The 20,786-nt window shown below is 37.8% G+C and overlaps 2 protein-coding genes across 11 annotated transcripts; one reads left to right on the plus strand and one right to left on the minus strand.

The window, feature by feature from the left end:
* Nucleotides 1–4,721: 4,721 nt before the first annotated feature.
* On the minus strand, nt 4,722–7,464 carry LOC134540880 (SOSS complex subunit B homolog). Of its 5 annotated transcripts, none has more exons than XM_063383906.1 (2): nt 7,404–7,464; nt 4,722–6,567 (listed from the first exon to the last, which is right to left on the minus strand). In XM_063383906.1, exon 2 carries the CDS (start codon nt 6,467–6,469, stop codon nt 5,900–5,902), a length of 570 nt encoding a protein of 189 aa, XP_063239976.1. In that variant the 5' UTR covers nt 6,470–6,567; nt 7,404–7,464; the 3' UTR covers nt 4,722–5,899. The 5 variants fall into 5 exon arrangements, with proteins under 5 accessions (XP_063239976.1, XP_063239977.1, XP_063239975.1 ...); XM_063383907.1 differs by lacking the exon at nt 7,404–7,464 and adding an exon at nt 7,260–7,340; XM_063383905.1 differs by lacking the exon at nt 7,404–7,464 and adding an exon at nt 7,047–7,153.
* A 1,494-nt stretch (nt 7,465–8,958) lies between these two features.
* On the plus strand, nt 8,959–18,185 carry LOC134540623 (abasic site processing protein HMCES). Of its 6 annotated transcripts, none has more exons than XM_063383468.1 (7): nt 8,959–9,197; nt 10,652–10,886; nt 12,358–12,543; nt 13,798–13,911; nt 14,983–15,090; nt 15,858–16,006; nt 17,989–18,185. In XM_063383468.1, exons 1-7 carry the CDS (start codon nt 9,178–9,180, stop codon nt 18,143–18,145), a joined length of 969 nt encoding a protein of 322 aa, XP_063239538.1. In that variant the 5' UTR covers nt 8,959–9,177; the 3' UTR covers nt 18,146–18,185. The 6 variants fall into 6 exon arrangements, with proteins under 6 accessions (XP_063239538.1, XP_063239539.1, XP_063239536.1 ...); XM_063383469.1 differs by having other exon boundaries at nt 9,025–9,197; nt 13,798–13,915; XM_063383466.1 differs by having other exon boundaries at nt 9,089–9,197; nt 13,743–13,911.
* The last annotated feature ends 2,601 nt before the right edge of the window (nt 18,186–20,786 follow it).

Here is a 20,786-nt window from a genome sequence, read left to right on the forward strand (position 1 = left end):
AAATAAAAATGAATTGGTATAAAAACAGCAGCCACTGCTGCCGTGCCTGGATATTGTGTGAGATTGGTCCACGTGATCAGCCGGCGTGAGAGTGCGCGCCGCTGCCTGACCCGTCCCGTCGTAACGCTGCGAGTGGTGTTTGGAGAAATGTCAATCCGAAACATTTCCGTGGCCAAATTTGAAGGAACTTGAATAACTTTGGCATGCAGTTTCCAAAAAATAAAAACACTTTTGTTTCCTGAAAGTGTTGAAGTTGCTCGGAAATTAGTTTGTTCCACAAAAGTTTGTCCAGTTCATTATTTTTAAATCTACTATTTGTGAAGTTTCAAACCCAGCTTCAAATTCCAGATGACCGGAGGTTGTTTGGTGGTGTGGAATACAACACAGTTCAATTGTGGAGTCCGACGTAGTGGCTCCTTGGAAGGCTTTTTAACCACAGTTCTGAAGCAATGTCAGCAAAAGGAACTAATCGGAAGCACTTTAATGTAAAATGACGGGTATTTTCAAAAATAAAATTGAACTGACTTTTAAAATCAGGTGAGGTCTGGGGTATTATGCGAAAAGGAAGGGGGGGGGGGGGGGCGCCCTTATGACCTTGCTCCGAGGGTCCCACCGTGGTCGTCGCTTGCAAGCAGCGTGACGACAAGACGCAGATCCAAGCATGTTGCTCCCTTGCTCTACGTCATGTTCCATGTTTTGCACAAATCTTGCAACTTTGTGGCGAATTCCCAGTCATTAAGAACAAAAATAATGGTATCTTCAGTTTCGTCATTTTGGGTCTGCCGCTTCGATACTCTCGAGCACACCATTTTATATCGTGTTTGCCGTCATGTTTCGCTTGGTTTAAAATTTGGATAGTTTTAACAAAAAAAAATTACACACAAAGTTATGATCATTAATTTCATAATCACTAATCAGGTATAATGTCGTGGCATTAAAAAACTAAATTGAACCTTGTTACAACTTTTATACAAAATTTGTGAAGGATTCTAAAAAAAAATGCTAGCTTTGCATGTTTGAAATGTTGCTGCAGGGTACATATATTATTACTGAAATTGAGGTTTAAAGTTCAAACGAAAGTAATAGTCATGAAAAGAATAATTTTACAACATTCCACTTAAACTTAAAATGAACTTTTTTTTTAATTGTTTCACAGTGTCGTGCTATTACTAGAGATTCATGAATCGTGTAATTTTAAACAGAAACAAGATGTAGCGGCACAGAAAGAAACTCAACTTCTTCCAGAACTTGGATTCAAAAATGGAGTCAGCGATCCTCACCACAAGACGCCCCGTGGGCTGAACACACAGTTAAATGTTTTGTTTACTCTGCTAGGTCACCACACGTGAGGGTATAGGACAAGGGAGAGTATTGGAGTACCTACAGTAGCTGTCGTGTTGGTGCCCTGGTATGTGGCACTCGAGTGTTGGCTGTTCTCTATCATGCAAACCGCAAACGTTTAGCCCCTAACACAGTTTCAATAAGCATACGAGGTACTGTCACCCTTGGGAGTATGCAAGATTAAAAATTTGTGATATGTATGTACAGTATATTGGCCACTCTTGAGTACAGTGTGTAAATAGTATAAATAGTCACATTTTGTATAGTGTTGATAAGTGAAATTTTTTTCTATATGAAACTGTTATATGTACAGTGAAACCTCATTAATAACAACCCCATTAATTCAAAAATGTTATTAATACAAAGTGTTTTCACAATCCCTAGATATTACATAAAAAAGTACACGTGTTTCTGTATAAAATTGAGCGCAGTTTTCTTGGACCATTTTCTTATTTTTTAAGTGTGTTTTACATGTACTCAACTATAAAAATATTTTTAATTTTATATGAATTTGATAGTATAAAAATTGTGTTATAATTTTGTAATATTTTGGTTTATACAAACCTCGTTCTTGCAAAGTGACAAAATTCTTCAGTTTTGTTTTACTGAGATTTGACTATAATATGTATGTGAATGTTTTACATTTACCCTACAAGACTGTTTTATGTGCATAATGCTTTTATTACTTTTTTATTGGTGTTAATGAGATTTTAAAATTTTCAACATAGTTTAATTTTTTGTGGATTATTACTTTATAAATAAGAGATTGAATAATGTAAATAAAATCCTTGGTGCTAACTATTAACCATTTCTTTATTATTTCCTCAAACTTTCGGGATCATAAACACATTACACAGATTTAAATACGTATATTTGGATTTTTATTGTGCTTTCTCACCTCTTGATAGCTTGTATCACAAAATGTCGGGTCTAGCGCCTTGCTTTACGTTTCTCTTTGAACAAAAAAAAATTATATATGTATATGTATGTGTGTGTGTACTGTTCACGAGTTCCAATTCTACAGGATTCAAGGCACTGCGTCTCTGGAACGTTAGGCAAGCAAGCAGATTCCGGACAGAAATGTGGTTGAATCAGCAGCTTACAGAGATCACACATAAAAAATAATGTTCATTATGTTAAAAATTTTAGACACTATTATGCAATCAATATAAACTTTTGTGACAGTACTTAAAACTATAACCATTATTTTCCCAAACCATCATCTGGATTGGCAGGAAAAAAACTGTCTTGCGTAATTTCCTGAAAGCTGAACAGACGATGGTGATGTGACAGTTTCACCAGATGTCTCTCCTCTGGCCGGCCTGACGGACACTTTTGGAAACTGCACCGAGTAGTTTCCTCCAACAGCCACCAGAGTGTGCTGGCTGCTGCAGCGTCGGTTGTTGGTACCCGTGCTGGTCTTCTCATGGAGTCCAGAAGTGATACCAATGATGTAACAAAATACTACGGATGGGCCAGTTTAATCCTCAAATACCATATAAAACCTTAGTATTCAAAGGATTTGATATTCGAAGGAGAATATTAGAGGATATAGTCAATTAAAAAATTCAACACTGATAAGTGTCTGAATACTAGGTTTAAAAAAAAAAATTCTTCATACCCATTCTGTTACCATTCCCAAAGATATTTCACTTTTAACAAATAATTACGTATATTAATGAATTGATTGTGGAAACGTAATTTGTGAAACATCCATTTAAAGGTTAGAATGTTTGAACACCACCATTAATATTTTTTTTGTTTATTGTACATTATTATATTTTTAACCTTGACAGCTAGATTCTGATTTGAATACGTATGTATATTCATGTAAGCTCTGGGATTGTAATTAAAGATTCGGATTTGAGAAAATTGAGGTTTGACAAATCACTAATTAAAACATATTAAACATTGTAATTCAGGGTTCGTACGCCTCATTAATTTCCTATAAAGGTACTTAACTTGAATTTGTATTCCTTGAAGACCCTTAAATGTCACCATGGATCTGGCAAAACTCCTTAATAAACCATAAAAATTAAAAAAAAAGCAGTGCTTCGCTCACGAGTTTCACTTGTTAATACTCTTTTGTGCCTGCGTTTCTCGTGTTGGTAGTGGAAGGGATTTTTTTTCCGGATAGTAATAATAGTTTTACTTTTGGTAAACTATGAGAAAATCAAAATCTAATAGTATTCATGTATGGCTGAAAAGAGCTTTTAATAAGCGCTCCTTAAAAAACTCGTTAATTTTATCAATGTGAAAAGGAATGAAACCAGATGCGCAAAGCGCATGAGGTGAAGAGAGAAACCTACACCGGACAAGTCAGGCCCCTCTTCCCACTCGGAGGGCTCGGGTTCCATTCCTAGGCAAGTCTATCGCTGATTTTCACAGGTTGAAGAAACATGGCAGATGTTACTGTTCAGGGCGAATTCTATAGCAGTCTTGTATTCTCTGTCTGTAACTAACCATTCCCTTGTAGAAAACCTATTACGAAATTTGCTCAATCGGGCAGCTTCATTTGGGAGGGTCCTTGATTCCGTCGGGTGCTATCGTTTCCGAGAAGTAATGCTTCTAGATTAGCAGCCAACTTGACAGGCGATGTGGCTCAATTTATAATATTCCGGCAAAGAATGAAAATTTGTTTTTTGCAATAATTTCAAAAGTTTATTACTAGATGACCACAGATGCGCTTCGAAAGATCTCAAGTGTTTGGGAATTTCGAAATACTCAAAATGTCCCAGCGACCTTTCACACAGCAGTGGCGTGAATCGTGTGCTGCCGACGCGCGAGGCACGATGGGGCATGCTCTGGGGAACTGCGAAGTATCGCAATGCGCAACACTTGCAGAGCTACAGCCAATCCCAACACCTACGTGTAGCGTGTCGTTCCACAACACAGGGATTTTGCGTAAATAAAAATTATACATTTTTAATATCATGCTCTTTAAGTATTTAACATTTCTATTGTGTACATTACTTATAGACTCTTGCAAGAATTACTGGACAGTGAAACAAATACAATACATAATTTTGTAGTATTTTTATAATCTAACTTATTACAATCTTCTCTATTATTTTTTGATAATTCTATTATAAATATGGTTTCTCTTGCTAAGCTTATTCCGATTTAATCATTTTTAATTATGCTTAAGGTATATTTTTTCCCTGAAAACCAGTGATAAAATGATAATTTAATCAATTATTTTTCCCTGTTAGAGCACAATACTCTGATGTATATGTTTCGTTGCACGACAGGAATTAAATGCTTCGTACGAAAACTTCTGAACCTTTTAAATCAAAAAGTAATGATATTACCACATGCAATTGTCCCTAATAAATAGTAAGTTTGATAAAACATTTTTGGGATTTTAAGCTACACTGAAGTGAATGAAGAAAAATTTAATTTATTTCTGCCAATAATTTACAATCACACTTAGTTGAGTTGCATCACAGCAGTAATACCCTGGCTTGAAGCTTCAATGCACCGGAGCAGTATCACACGTTAAACCTGCGAGTTCATTCAGTTGTAAGGAAGGAAGTTAAATGCCATTTTGGATTCACTCATTATTTTCCCCCTCGCGTTACTTCCATTGAACTGTTCTTAAAAATTAGACTCGTTTAAAGACACAGGACACAGGAACTGGTTTTGCGAGCATGTACAATAGCGATATCTCTATACCTAACATGGGCGCACACAAAGTGTGGAGAAGACATTCCATTTAAAAACTGCTCAACATAGCTAAGTGATGCCTGCTAAAAGATTACACTGATATCGGAATTGTAGTTTTGTTTCCAAGTTTTGATTCGTAATGCATTTTTGGTAAACATCACATATCCCAAGTTTATACCTTGATCCTGATGGTATGATCCTGTATACATTAATCCTGTGATAAATTATCCTTGCAGTTTAATTTAGTATGTCGAAAGATCATGGACATTACAAAAACTTGTAATATAACACTGGATTATAATCGTTAGTTGAATACAAAATAAATTTTTCCGCTAGACCTGACATAATTTGTTTGTATTGTGATGATTTGACTAGGATATATTGGCATACTAAATTAAAATAGCACGCATTATGTACCACATGATTAACATTTACACATACATGCCATCAGGATCAAGCATTTAACTTGAATACGTGATACGGAACAATTATCTTATTTATTATGAGTGAAAATAACTTGAGTTTTTTTCTGCTAGTGGTAACGGGCCCACCCAACAGATAGTGACATGTTGGGCGAAACATGAAATTAGTTGTCACTGTAAGAGTCACGCTTCTTTATCGCCCTCCTTTTTGATGCTCACACATGTACACTCCTTGCTAGGCAACCCCTTAAAACTGAATAGTAATGTCAAGCTCTATAACACCACACAATAAGAATAGCCAATCAGGCAAACCATTGTGTGCTATGCCTTGTCAAGAGTCAAATTTTAATTAAGTGACAGTAAATGAAGGTCGCTAAAAAAAACTTATGCATCCAAATGGCTTTTATCTCCTCTTTTAAATTGTTAAAATGTGGTCATGAAACGGGACGCTTGCTTGCGGGAACTATCGTTCACCGCCTCTCCCGGGAACTGTTGCGGGCGCCCCCGCGCCCTCGCTGACCGCCCTTCCCTGGGGGCTTCACCCCGGGGGACTCCACGCTGTACCGTGCCGGAGGTCCGCTCTTCCCCAGCCCCACGGAGTTTTGCTGCTGCGGCAGCGGGCCCGGGACGCCTGGCGGGACCACGTGGCGCCCCGTGGTGCCCCCGTTGCTGCTGGCCAGGCCGGCGTTCTGGGCGGCCAGCGCCAGGTTGGGCTCGCTCATGTTCAGCTGCTCGTTGAACACCATGCAGAACTCCCCGATCTTCTGGATCTCGCCCGACTTGCCCGAGTACAGCGTCAGGCAGTTGCGCCACACCGACGCGTAGCCCTTGGTCAGCCGCACGATGTCCCCCGGCACCAGCATCTGGCCCGGGTCGTCCCAGATGGACACGTTGATGCTCGCGGACGTGTCCGCCACTTTGAACGTCCGCACCTCCCGGTTCTCCTTGGTCACCGTCGGCGGCCCTACCTCCAGCACTATGAACACCACATTTATGTTTTTCAAGCCTTGTCTTATGTCCTTTATCTGGATGAACTCCATCGCCCAACAGAGCTGTCCAAATAAATTCGAAGAATAAATACCAGCAAAGCTCACAAACTTCCACAAATGTTATGGAGGCATTACTTCAACTGTGTAACCTGCACAAAAGAATATAAGTTACATCATTGGCATCACACAAGGCACTTTCAGGAGATAAGATACACACACATTCGCCTAGCTGGCTGCGATACCCTTACTGCCTGCGCTTTTGCAATGTCAAGACATATATGTTGGCATTTGCCGTTATAAAACGGCGCTACAAAAAAATTAACGCTACGATTGAGCATGCATTGAATGTATTTTAAAACAAAATAATAAATAAACTGACAGCTGAAATACTAGGGCGTTGCCCAACTCCTGAACAAACATAACCTATTCAACTACTTTAACACATCTCAACAACATATTTTTATTGAGAGCTCATTACACATAAAAACAGGCGTACATTTCAATACATAAAATAATGTTGCAACAATAATCCTTCATGAACTACTGTACTGACAGTATCACGAATGTTGTCTAGATAACAAATCTGGATGCTGGTAACGAAATTAGCGCATAGTTTCAAAGTAATTACCGAAGACTGAAAGTGAAAAGTGAATACCCCAAGAAAAAGCAAATAAAATAAATTATGTTTTTTGAAGATTTATTTTTGGGGGCGTGTAATGTTTTCCGCTGGTGTTTACTTGCCGTCACATTTACATATATGTTGAGTTTTGCTGTATTTGTGATAACCAAATTAAAAAGTAACAGTTAAAGTTAATTTGTTAAGTAAAAAAATATTGATTACATAAGTAAATAAATATTTTAATGTAACGTTCTACAGATAATTTGACTTTAAACTCCAGCACAGACTCCATATTACGAAACGAGCGCCACTCTTGAATAACAGAATAACAAGGTGGCGGTTGTAACGGGCGCTGTAAATACGAACGTTTTGGTTCTCAGCCCCTGGATTTCAAATGTTCACTTCGAGATGAAATAGCCTTCAGAAAGATCCGATTTAATTATTTTGCAAACAATGTCAGTGAGGGAATAAAACTAAAGAAAGGATTATTCAGTAGGTGGAACTACATTTTTTAACAAATAAAACTTGGCGTCGTTTGGCTTTGGAATTGGCAATGTATATTTATTTCACATGTACGAATGAAGCAAGGTAATCGCGTGTACTGGACCTAGAGGGGGGTTGTTACAGCAATTTTCTGTATCTGTTTCAACCTTATACTGATACAGTAATGTGCCTAGTTACAAGTATCTGATTATTTTGTATCAGAGCAGTAGCGGTCCCAGGAAGCGGCAAGGTATCAGCATTCTCGTTACAGGGTTCACATCCTCCGTGCCGTCATCACCAGCGTAAAAAGGTATCGGTGTTTCTGATACATTATTCATCACGCCCGGTAATTCTATACCTCTGTTACTCTCATGCCCGCCTGATACAGCCAGTATCAATCAGTTCAACATTCACTGCAGTTCGTCCTGGCCGTGTATTAATCCTAATTACCACCATGTAACTTACATTGTTGCGGGCTGTCATGCCTTGTAGTTAGTATCTTTATAGTGAAATAAGGAATGGATAAGTGCAGGAAAAAGACTTCATTTGTGTGGAATTTTTTCACGGAAAATAATGAGTTTGCTAATTGTAATGTGTGTAAACAAAAACTGAGTTATAAATCATCATCGACTAATCTGAAGAAACATTTGAAACGTAAACATTGATATAGTATGCTCACTAATGTACGTATCTGTTTTTTTATTTTTAATTTTTGATAAAATCGTAATCTTTTAATGTATGAAAACACTAGTTACTAATTGTTTCCGAAAAAAAAAGTCCATATGTTGATTACATCTGTTATTAGTGTCAACTGAGAATTTATTTGCATTTTCATAGCTGTTAGGTGCACAAATATAAATATTATATCTTGTATTAATGTACTTTTTAATATTAAAATTTCATTAGTTTTATTATTGAACGAGACTGTGCACGCACTGCGCACTGAACGTACTTTGATGTGGGACAATAATCAAACGACTCGTAACAATTTCGCTTTGCGCCTCTCCTTCAACGCCTTCCCCTGCGCTTCCTCCCCTACATTATTTCCATTCTTTATCCCTTATTCGTCGTTCCTGCTCCCTCCCCTTTCGCAAGCTGCGCCCAAGAGACCGTCATCTGCGATCGGGTTCTGCGCACATTGGCCGTGGTGTTGTTCCAGGCGAATTCTGAATTGATACTAAAGTACTTGATACTTTTCAAGTGTACTCGTTTGCCGTTCCTGATACAGGCGCGTATCAGTGACAAAGTATCAGGTTGATACTTTTCGACCCACCTCTAACTGGGCCCGTGGGTTGCTTTCCGCCAGCGGTGGTTGCTACTGGCGGATAGGAAACCGGGTTTTTACTGCCACAGGAGGTACGACGTCAAAGTATTAAAAAGTATTCAGCCAATCTGCTGGATTCCTATTTATAATATCCATCATGTTGTATATGTTTCCGCAGATAATGTCTTAATAAAGTTAAAGACACATTCGGAAAATGCGAAATAAATAATTCTACTCTAAGCAGAAGAAAATATATCTGTGCACTGTTGGCTACGTGTAAATTTCATGTCTTGTTTGCCCGCCATATGACTAGTCGAATTGGACTTAAAAATAATTTTTGAAATGTTAGAAAATGTGATTAAAAAGTGAAAGACTAGGTGATAGATAAGAACGATGTGTGGAAGAACTGCATGGTATTACTTAATTTTGTTCTTTATTATTTAAAAAGGCCGAGTCTGCTGTCTATAGTGACATGAGCAAGTTCCAAAATAATTAATACATACATTGCAAAATGTTAAGAGGTGATTCTTGTTGCGGCCGATCTCCATAGCGTTGTCGGATGCACGAGGGGTTCTGGGTTCGAGTCCCGGGTAGGGAATGGGTGTTAATCTACGTACGAATATTTGATTGATACAATAATAAAAAGACTTCGACTAAGAAAAGGCATTTAGTGCTGGTTATGGGCGGAAGCAATTAACCATTCAACCAATTAAAAAAAAAACGTGGCGGTGGGCAGCTTTTCAGAGAGGTGGTCCAACCATCATTATATGTATCTTTCTCATAAACAGGGAATGCATTATTTAATATATAAATAAATCAATATGTAATATATTTATCCAATATTTATATTGGGCCATTGATACAACACCGATTAGGTGTAATACTCGTGGGCGTAATTGTCCCATATCATGTATCCAAGTTAATTCCTTGATCCTGATGGAATGATTCTGTACACACATTGATCCTGTGGTACATGATTCTTGCAGTCTTAGTTTTGTATGTCAAAAGATCCTGGACATAAAAAAAAACTTGAATATCACAATACAAACAAATTATGGCGGGTCTTGTAGAAACATTTTTCTTCGTATTTATTTATTTCTTCGTATTGTTACATCACAAGTTTTTTTTGTTATGTCCAGGATCGTTTGACGTACTAAATAAGAACAGCAAGTATTATGTACCACATACACAATGTGTATAGGATCATGCCATCAGGATCAAAGTATAAAATTGGATACGTTATACAGAATTTATACCACTCTGGAATATAGAACATGTCAATAATTACTCTATATACAAATACACTACAATTAACATGAATTAAAAATACTAGGTTAAGAAAAACTTGTCTAATGTCTTAAAATACAATACAAATTATGTTTCATAAAAGGTAACTGGCCAATGTGTATACAAAAATAGTTTTAAAAATGTTAATTTATTTACTAAAGTAGATGCTTATCTAAAATAAAAATATCAAAATGAAAAAAAAAAGTGGTATTTTTTAGTATTACTTCTAAAAAAAATACATATATTTTAAATGTCACTAACCTAACCAACAGTTTGCATCAATTTACAGTACAGTATATTAATATTTACTGTAGCTAACGTAACTTAACCAAACGCTCGTATGATTTTACAATATTTTAAAAATAGATAACCTAGCCAATGATAAACTATCAGTAAACTACTTGAAATATTGCAATGCAGATTAAAAGAATCCTTAAATTCGATTGATAAAAACAGAATTACTATTTTCAATTGTTTTATTGTTATGTATTTGGAAGAATACTAGCTCTGTTGTCGTGTATGACCAGTCGCGATGAAGCGAGTGTGGAACGTGAGCGGGAAGGGGCCGTGCTCTGCGCAGCACTCTCTGCGCGGAGGACGTGCGCAAGGCGTGCTGCTACCGGAGCGAGGCGGGGGGCGTGTACCGCCTGCCCGACTGGAGGGAGGCGGACGACCCCAGGCTCTCGTACAAGCCGTCGCACAACGTGGCGCCCACCGACGCCACGCCGGTGCTAGTGTCGGGGCGGCACTTCCCCGGGGCCGGCGAGCGGGTGCTGCAGACCATGCTGTGGGGCATGATCCCGCCCTGGCACAAGGTAGCCGCCCTCGCCGCCGCCCGCACAGCGTTTCATCACTTCCACTCAACTTCATCTGACGTTTAGCAGAGGTGCCCCCCCCCCCCCCCCCAAACACTATGACCCCCCCCCCCCCCCTAACCAAATGATGCCCCCTCCCCCCCAAATTTTTTATGTAATTTTCTCAATGATTTACTCAATTATTTTATAATATTATACTTTTTTTTAGTATTATATTTTATCACATTTTGCATTAATTAAAACTGATTTTCTAATAATAATTTTGGTCATATCAGGTAATATTTCCATCCTGAACCGACAGATGCCAAACTGCTTTTGTTGAGGAAAGTGCAGGGTCGCCAATTTGATTTACAAGATCCCTTTCAATTATCAAAGCACCAGAAACGTATTTTCACATTAGAAGCTATAATTATGTAAATAATATATACATTTTTCTCATCTTTTAACCACCCCCCCCCCCCCCCCCCCCCTGAAATTTTAATGACGCAGTCTGCGTCGTTACCCCCCCATTGTGGGCACCCCTGCATTTAGTGCAACTCACATGAACACATATATGATACATGTTATAATTAGAGACCTGAAAAATTTGTGGGTTCATTTCGTGTTATGCTAAAATTCAAGTAATTATACCTTAGTGCTGCTTCTGTCATTGGTCCACTGTTAATCTGGAGGACTGAGGGCCAATTAGAGACCCTCACTCTCATAGAAGTGTCGAATCACAGGCCACCCAGTCGAGACGACTCACAAGTCAGCAGCCAATGAACAGTTGGCATTTGCCTGAGTGTGTAGAGGATATTGGAGTCTATCCTGGAGGTCATTGAACCTGCAAATTTTTCCGGTCTCTAGTTATAATTAAAACTCAAGTCATGATGCATGTTATCTTAATTGAAATAAATAACTACTAAGTAACACAATTGTAATTTGTTGGAAATAGTTAAGGCAACTTAGCCGTAACCTCAGAAACCTCATTACTAAATAATTAATATGTATAATGTACCTGAAAAATACAAACAATTTTTATGCCTCAGATATGCAAGATGAATATCTTGCAGTTCACTACTTCTGTGATACCAGGGAGTGCTATTACAGCATTTTTTTATTATTATTTTTAACAAATTTGGAATTTTATTACCAATAATGTGGTGGAATCGCATTGGTCAACTTAACTCTTAAATTTTAATTACCCTTTAATAATTTTTAAAATATAGTGAAATATCTGTATTTTATCTTAGTTTTTTTTTTAATCCTAGGAACTGCAAAAAAAGTATATATAAATTATGCATTTGGCTTCAGAATATTCTTATGGTTACATTTTAATTTAGAAATAAGAGAGGAGATAGCGTAACTAGGCCTGTATTTATTTTATAACAGTTAATGAATATTTCGTAATATTTTCAGCCATGGAACTGATGTAGCAGTTGGCGTGTGGTGTGTAGCAGCAGGTAGCAGCGAGGCTGTGTCTGTGTCCCAGGGCGACCCCAAGTCCCACGGGCTGTCCACCAACAACTGCCGCCTGGAGGGGGCGCGCGGGTCCAAGCTGTACGGCCGCGCGCTGGGACGCGGCCAGCGCTGCTGCGTCGTGCTGGACGGATTCTACGAGTGGCAGGCGGGGACGAAGCAGCCGTACTTCGTGTACTGCGCGGCGCAGCCGGACGGGGTGAGCCGCGTTCGCCCGCTCGAGCGCTGCTGATCCTTGAATCTCCCGTTTCTATAGTCTTCAGATGCCTGGTTCCCACTACACGGCCTCAAGTTTATATCGTAGATAACACGTTTTGATTTTGCACGGACTTACACCTCAGCACGAGTCTGTTGGATTTCGCTCTTCTCTCGGTGAAATTAAACAAGGTTACATTTATTTCTTATTTCTACCACTTTATTCACCTCCTACATTTTGCACTGTTCTTATTTACACAACACACACACATGTCCACTTCACTTGTTCCTTTCTGTTGTTATCCATCCCCCCCCTACCACCACAACATACCAAAACTTCCCAGAGAGAAACAAAACAGATGTTAAATTTAACTATTTAACAGAGTCCACAGCAAACATAGAGCAGAATGAAACATGACAGCGACGTTGGAGGGAGTGACAGGGTCGGCAACCCTGCACGCGTGCGGCGGATCACAGCGCTGTGAGTGAAAGGCACCATACAGCATTATCGTGTTAGGGAATGCTCAGTCGCTACCTTACGTATCGTAACTCCCAGCATTCCAGTTTGAAAAACAGCAGAGTTTGCGAATACGCTCCTCTGTGAGTAAAAAAGTCTCGTTTGTCAGTGTAGTTTGAAAACGTGGTGTTCAAGGAAATCCGAACGCGTGAATAAAAGCGGTCCCAATGTTAGTAGCCGCGAGGTTGTTAATCAGTGGTTGCTGAACATCAGCAGTGATGGAAAGTAAACTGAATCATTCGTTCAGGAACATTTGCACAGTGATATTCATTAGATCATTAGCCTATATGATTATGTAATTGTGAATTCAATTTTTTTTTTTTAAATTTTGCAATGCATTAGAAACTCAATAAATTATAATTAATTATATTTCATTTTAATGTAATAATTTCCATAAAAAAAATTTTAATTTCTTTTTGAAGATATTTTAATGATACGCATGCTGAGATGTGTTTTGACTTTTTGAGATACTTTGTTTGATACTGCCCTATACCCTAACTTGTTTTCCTAAAGAAACCATTTCATATAGAAATATGGTACAGTATTTTCCTGAATACTTTGTGGAATATTTCCCTAAATTTTCAAAGGAAAATGCACACCTGACTATATTGCAAGAACCCTAAAAAGCAAATACTGAAAAGTGCTTTCCAAGTGACCTCAGAATTAGGATGGGACCCGTGTTGCAGTTTAAGGAAGAGGGGAAGCGAGCGAGGAGTGTCGAGAGTGCCGTGCGCTGCGCAGGTGCTGATAGACGACCCCAGCACGTGGGACTGCCGCTGGTCGCCGGAGGGGGGCTGGTGCGGGCCCCAACTGCTCCGCCTCGCAGCGCTGTTCGACGTGTGGACCTCACCCCAGGCAAGTGCGTCCGCCCCGCCCCACCTACCAGTAGAGTGTCGGTCCAAGAGTAACTCAAACAGTTTTAGATAAGCTCATGCACGAGTACTGCTTTGTTGTTTTCTCGCTTGCGGCGCGAAAGAATGACTCTTTCCCCAATAAGTGGAGGGTGAACCTGTGACCTTTATTTGGCAACAGGATGTAGCCCCTCCCCATCGGAATCTCAATTTCAAATTGACCGGGAATAGGACGTACACATTAAGCCACAAAGTTAGGTGTTACAGCTGTTTGAAATAAATATTTAAAATGTGAACAAACACTATAAGTTTATTAATTTTTTTTTTCCTACCGGTAAAATTAAACTACCGTAGGAATCTCTTAGGACAAGGTTCTACTATCAAGGGATGAATTGTTTTCCAAGAAATAGTTAGTCCTTTTCTAGCAGTTCTGAGTTGACTGCGCATTATCTGTCTTTTGAGTGGAAGTCAATTCTCGATGCAGTGGCATTAGTGTCCATTTTATTCACGTCGCAGCGCAGTCAGGTTACCGTATTTAATCGCATAATGTCCGCCATCGCATAATGTCCGCACATTTCTTTTTAAATGGTACTTGAAATGGAATTTTTTAAAATCAGCATAAAGTCCACACCAGACAAAGCAACCTTGGCCACCCCTGAAAGGCACAGTAACGCGATGGAAAATTACCGACGCTGTCAACAATGCTTTGACCTTGAGTTCATTTCTCCGGAGAGAAGAAAAAAAAATGAGTGGCATCTTTAACTAATGGCCGGCACCCAATTATCTCGACACCTGTCACATTTCTCACGTCCGCTGCGGAGGGTTGCCAGTCACCAGCGCTCTGCTAGTAAACTAATTATGAGAGAACAATTTTTTTACTCTACACAAAACGTAAAATTTTGAGGAAAAATTTTTTTTTTTTTTTTCGGGCTTCACCTCATAATGCCTGCACCCCATTTTTTTTTTTGTCAAAAATGTAGCCAAATTACTGCGGACATTATGGGAGTAAATACGGTGAGTGAATGACTGTAGTAATGGTATGGCATGATGCAGAGGCTGCGTCGTATGTCCACAGGGGACGGCCGTGCACAGCTACTCGCTTATCACGATGGAGGCGGACAAGTCGCTGGGCTGGCTCCACCACAGGATGCCCGCGGTTCTCAGCTCGGAGCAGCAAGTGGCCGTACGTTACCAGCGTTCCGTGAACTAACACTCGCAGGGTTGGCTGATTTCAACCATGGCTTGAATCATGTTTCCTTTTTTTTTTAAATATAAATTTTGAGTAGAATATTTTAATAAATTTTAATGAAAGGTCAAATTCCACTCTGATAACAAAAATAGTTTGCTCATCAATGTTTCTTGTGATACAGGAACAAATAAATATATACTAATCAGAATCTTTTCATTTAAATTATCTGAATAAGCTATAAATTATTCCCAGATAATTCCTCCTCTATAATTAAATTAATTAGTAAATTGTATTCAGAAGAGTAAAAAAAAGGGGGGGGGGATCTGATTATTTAAAAAAAAAAAATTATAGAGGTATAAATGACGCAGATGTGATGCTACGGTTTTCTCTTGAAGCAGCTTGTCTTTGTCTACTTTTATTTAATTTTAAAGTATCTCTTACAATTTATTTATGTATTTGCGTGAAAAAATAATTTTTGATTTGTGCAATTAACTTTTGAAGTATCATTAATTTTTTATGTTGGATAGCGTGATTTAAACAGTAAATAATTTATCTCTATCCATACAGTACCTAATAAACTAGAAGGTTCACTTCTTCCATGCGTGGACTCCACGCACGAAATATTTTTTTTGTGTACGTCAATTATTTAAGTATCGGATGGAAGCGATTACTTGGGAAATCCAGAACATTGGGAGTATCGCCTGACGCCGATGCTGAGGTGGTAACATCGAGATGGATGAAAGCGCCGGGGTTGTTGGCAGGCGTGGCTGGACTGCGCGGGCGTGAAGGGGGACGCCGCGCTGGCGCTGCTGGGAGCCCCCGGGCCGCTGGCGTGGCACCCGGTGTCGTCCCTCGTCAACAACGCGCGGCACAAGGACGCGGCCTGCAACAGGCGCGTGGACCTGGCACGGTGAGTGTGCGACGACAGCACGGATGTAGCTACTTCGTGAACCCACTACTTTCTTTTCCGATTTTATAAATTTTATAAAATAATTAAACTTAAAAACTTCTCTCAGCTTACTATAGATTCTCTTTCTGAACGCCGTATCTATCTGGATTATGTATTTACGTATTAAAAACTGTTACTGTTCAAAATTGAATCGTAAGTTTGTTCTTGATAATTGATAGAATTCCCCAATTTAACAGCCGTTTTAACATCTACCAAATGTGCATACCATAAAAAAGATTGATATAATTTTTCGACTCATTTCTAATTTCAATAAAATTGATCATCTTAATCTGTGAAAGTGTTGCTAGGTATATATGTAATGTATTTTTTTTATTATTATTTATTTTTTACATAAGCCTGCAATTAGTAATTTCATTATACCGTAATGTCTATTTTTGTATTTCTTTTTATGCATTTTATATTTTGATGTTTATTTTTAATGGTTATACATATTTTAACTTTACTTGTTTGTTTGTATTGTTTATATGTTGTACTTGTATATATGTGTCGTGCCCACCGCTAAAGCCCTCGGCCGTTGGTGGGCATGTTACAATATTAATAAATAAATAAATAAATAAATAAATAAATAAATAAATAAATAAATAAATTAAATAACCTGAAACTCGGTTTCTATTTCAAAAATATTACACATCAGAAATTCCAGTGTTATTACCTTTGTGCTTGCATTAACTTTGAAATTAATGGTAGCGAATTAAAAATTTTTTTTAATGATTGACAACATATTTACTAGACTTTCTTCTGAATTAGATTTTGTGGAGTGCATGAGTTTATAATTTCAGTTCCTGCAGCCGTGTTATAGCCTGCAGGAAAGCAACCGTCACATTTTAATTTTTTTCAGTATATGTAATCGCAAAACACCATTTTTACTTTATTTTCTCTTATTTGTCGGTGCAAATATGTCGTACGCATGTGCATGGTTAAAATAAAAAAATATATATATGCTGTAAGAACTTATTTTCCATCAGCGAGGGCCGTAGGAGTGGTTCACAGTATCAATCATGTTCCTGTAATACTCTTCCTTTACCTCTGGAATCTTTATTGATACTGGCTTCAATAATAAGTCACAAACAAATAAAAATGGTGAGATAAAATTTATGTAAATATTTAATTTTAATAATAGCTGGTAACACTGTACGAACATAAATTTTTTTATATGCAAAGCGAATATCAAATTGAATTTTTCAAATATTCTCAAAGTTCTTGTGAAAATTGTTTTTAGCAAAGCAAATATAAAATTGAATTTTTAAAATATTCTCAAAGTTCGAACGGAATTGTTAATATTTTTCTTATCAAACCTGTATTACACTTATTTTTTTTTAAATACAGGATTGAAGTAAAAACATAAATATAATAACATTTGTAATGCTTTAACTGATTACATGTTTAACTAATTGGGCCCCATTTATATATATAGATATATATATATATATATATATATATATATATATATATATATATATATATAAAACATCTTTCAATAACATTTATTAAACAACCATGTAGAATATTAAAATTGAGCATTCATAAAAGCAAAAAATGGAGTGCTGCGTTTTTGTATTATTTAACTAACCAACTTTATTCAAGCTAAACACAGACAACACACAAAAAACTAAATGTATTCTTTAGCGAATCTTAAGTCTTCCAAGGTTTTAAAGCTTCACAACAAATGCGAAGCCTCACACCAGACGAAAGAAAAGCTTTGCATCACAACTGGAACTTCAAATAAAATAGCAAATTTTGTGGCAAAATCAAATAGGATGTTCAAAAAGCTTCAGTTGATCCACTTAGTCGAAGCTTCGTACAGGCTCGATAGTTGGACACCTGCAGTTTTTTTGTCTTCGTCCAACTCGATTGTGCCATGTGAGGCTAACCTTGCCTCGTGACAGCTCTCTTGCAGTGCAGATGTAACACTCTGTTGACAGGAAGAGCGTGAAGGCGTCTCCGAGCAGCAAGCTGATGAAGTCGTGGCTCCAGTCGGGAGGCAAGAAGCGCGACGGTCCAGCGGACACAGCGCCGGAGCAGACTGAGGCTAAACGGCAGAGAACTGATGGTGACACAGGAAAGTGTGCTAAAAATTGATGGTTGCATTTGGAATTAAATATATACATTTTTTACTATACTTTATTTACTTGCAATTTTTTGGTCCTCAAGACACAGACTTCATCCCAGCATTCTATGGTCCAGCACATTCTGTTGTCCGGCACTAATAAAGATGCTCTCGTTCAATTTATTTCAGGTGTGTTCTGGCTGGTGACTTGGGTGATTATAGTTCGCTCGGAGTTTATCCTTGGTGCCGGTTATCATCTCAGTATCTACAGTGTTTCCTGTATTTAGCAGCAGAAGGGTCGCATCTATAATTATGGTCATAAAAATCCATCATTTTCACCGTAAGGGTCGTGATGCGATCGAATAAGGATCTCATCGTATATCTGTCTCAAGTAGAATTCCACGGATGCAAGTGCAGTCTTCGTGTTCCGTGCCTTAGTTTATCGTTACATAAGAAATATGGCACTGGTGTTGACCCTGGGGGGGGGGGGGGGCCTCTTTTTGTCTGCTTTCTACGACACACTATTACTGTAGGAGGAAATGAGGCGGTATGCTTGGCCCAGATGTCTCTCCCCCCACCCCCTCCCTGTCAACTTCTTTAAAAAAAAAAGACAAGTGAGAAGTCTACTATTTTTTATACCAGTGTATTTCTTCCAGGCTATCGTATTTTTTTTTTTTTTTTAACTATTCCCCTTTCCTTTCTTGTTGGTTCCTTTAAAAAAAAAAAAAACTACCACTTGTGTCACAACCAGCGAGAAATTCATGCAAAGGAGCTGGAGGAACGTACAAGTCTGTGCCTTGAAGTCAACTGGCTGGCTTCCTCCAGCCGGATGCCAGCCGAGCAAGTCACGTCCTCGCTTGCACCAGCCGGGCAGACGTGGCATAACGGTGCCGTTCATACTGCTATGTATATTACAAACCAACACAGGAGAGTTATTTACACACACACTAAACGACTCACTGCATTATAAATGATTATTTTAAACCAAAGTGAAAAACTTGTGTGCGGCTAGCACTAATTTTTTTCAAACTAAGAATCGATAATAAATGTGCTCAGACACAGGGAAAAACGGGACATTTCACAAGTCTGTTAAAAAAACTATACTGTTCAATAATCCAGCAAAATCGCTAATAGGGCACGGTCGTGGTACAGAACATGCCGATTAAAGACCTATCGGCATCGCTGTGTTTCAGCTGTTAAATCTGCAGTATCTACCAATGCCCAAATTTATGTTGTGCTTCATATTTAGTATTTAGTTAGGCCTTTATTCTGTAGTTCTCAGATAAACGTTTGTAACTCTTAAAATGGAGATAAGTCATTCTTCTACATTATTTTCCTGAAAGGGGGGCTCTCTTAAAATTTCTGAACAAGAGTTCGAGAATGCTTTTCTTTTGAATCGCTCACCGGTGCTGAATTATTAGCAATGGTATGACAAAGTTAAAAACTTGAGCCAAACTTATATTTATGAGTAAATTATTTGTGGTAGAAAAATGGGTTTTGATGTATTTGAGTGCAGTGCGCAAGGAATTTTGTGAGATGTGAACCAATTGTTTTATGAAGAAAAATGGCTGCATGGACTAAAATGTTTGGGAAATTAAACAGGGAATAAATCCCTACAAAGGATTATAAAGGTGAAGTTCAACAGTTTGCTGCATCATGTAAAGTGAAAGATTATTTTAATATTATTTGTACCTAAAGACCTGTTTTATATTTGTTCTGGATATGTTTCTTAATATAACACAAAATTAGGTATTTCTACTATTCAAGAATACTTATCTGAAGAGTAATTGATAGTACAGTTCATTGTCCAGCATTTCTAATGAATATGTATATGTACTAATTACAATTACAATGCTCCTCGAATTGGAACTAAATATTTCAGGCTATCCTAGCCATCTTACTTTTACAGGATTATATATAAATGTATTTCATAATCTCCAATAGAAAGAATTTGAAGTCTGTTTATGGCAGTGGCAAAACTTAGCTTTTATTTTTATAAAACCTTCAGACAGGAAGTGACCTCAGAAAGTGTAAGAATACCCTATTCACTGATAAGTGTTATCATATATACTGTATTAGATTTACTAAAAAATTCTTACATGGTAGAATACCTTGGCATTACATTACAGTCATAGCATATCAGTTTTACATAACATCTTCAGAAATAAGGTTTTCAAACTACTACTATATTATACATTTTGAAATCAAATACAAAATAATTTATAACTCCAGCCATAAACTGATTAGTAATACATAATTCCACCATACATCGTTACCATTACAAATAATTCTACCTATGAAAGAATAAAAAATTAGTAAATTCTCTTCAGTCACGGATAAAAAAAATTTCTTCTATAGTACTTGCACAATGTTTCACCATTTTGGTTTGCGACAGAGGTTAAACTATGGGTGATTTGTACTAATAATGTTTGTAAAATCACATAGGATTTGAAGTGCCAAGTCATTTGGTTTATATAAAAGAATGGTTATATGTAATACAAAATATGTTTTGTTCCAAGCTTAATAATAATTACGTGTAGTATCAATGGTTAATACAAATATTCCAGAATGGAAAAAAAAATGAAGTTTTGAATAAAATAATACTGTTGCCACTGTGAAAATACCTACAAATTACACATTCTTCCAAAATGATGGTATAGAAATTACCTACAG

Source organism: Bacillus rossius, chromosome 17 (assembly GCF_032445375.1).
Source record: "Bacillus rossius redtenbacheri isolate Brsri chromosome 17, Brsri_v3, whole genome shotgun sequence".
NCBI classification, from domain to species: domain Eukaryota; kingdom Metazoa; phylum Arthropoda; class Insecta; order Phasmatodea; family Bacillidae; genus Bacillus; species Bacillus rossius.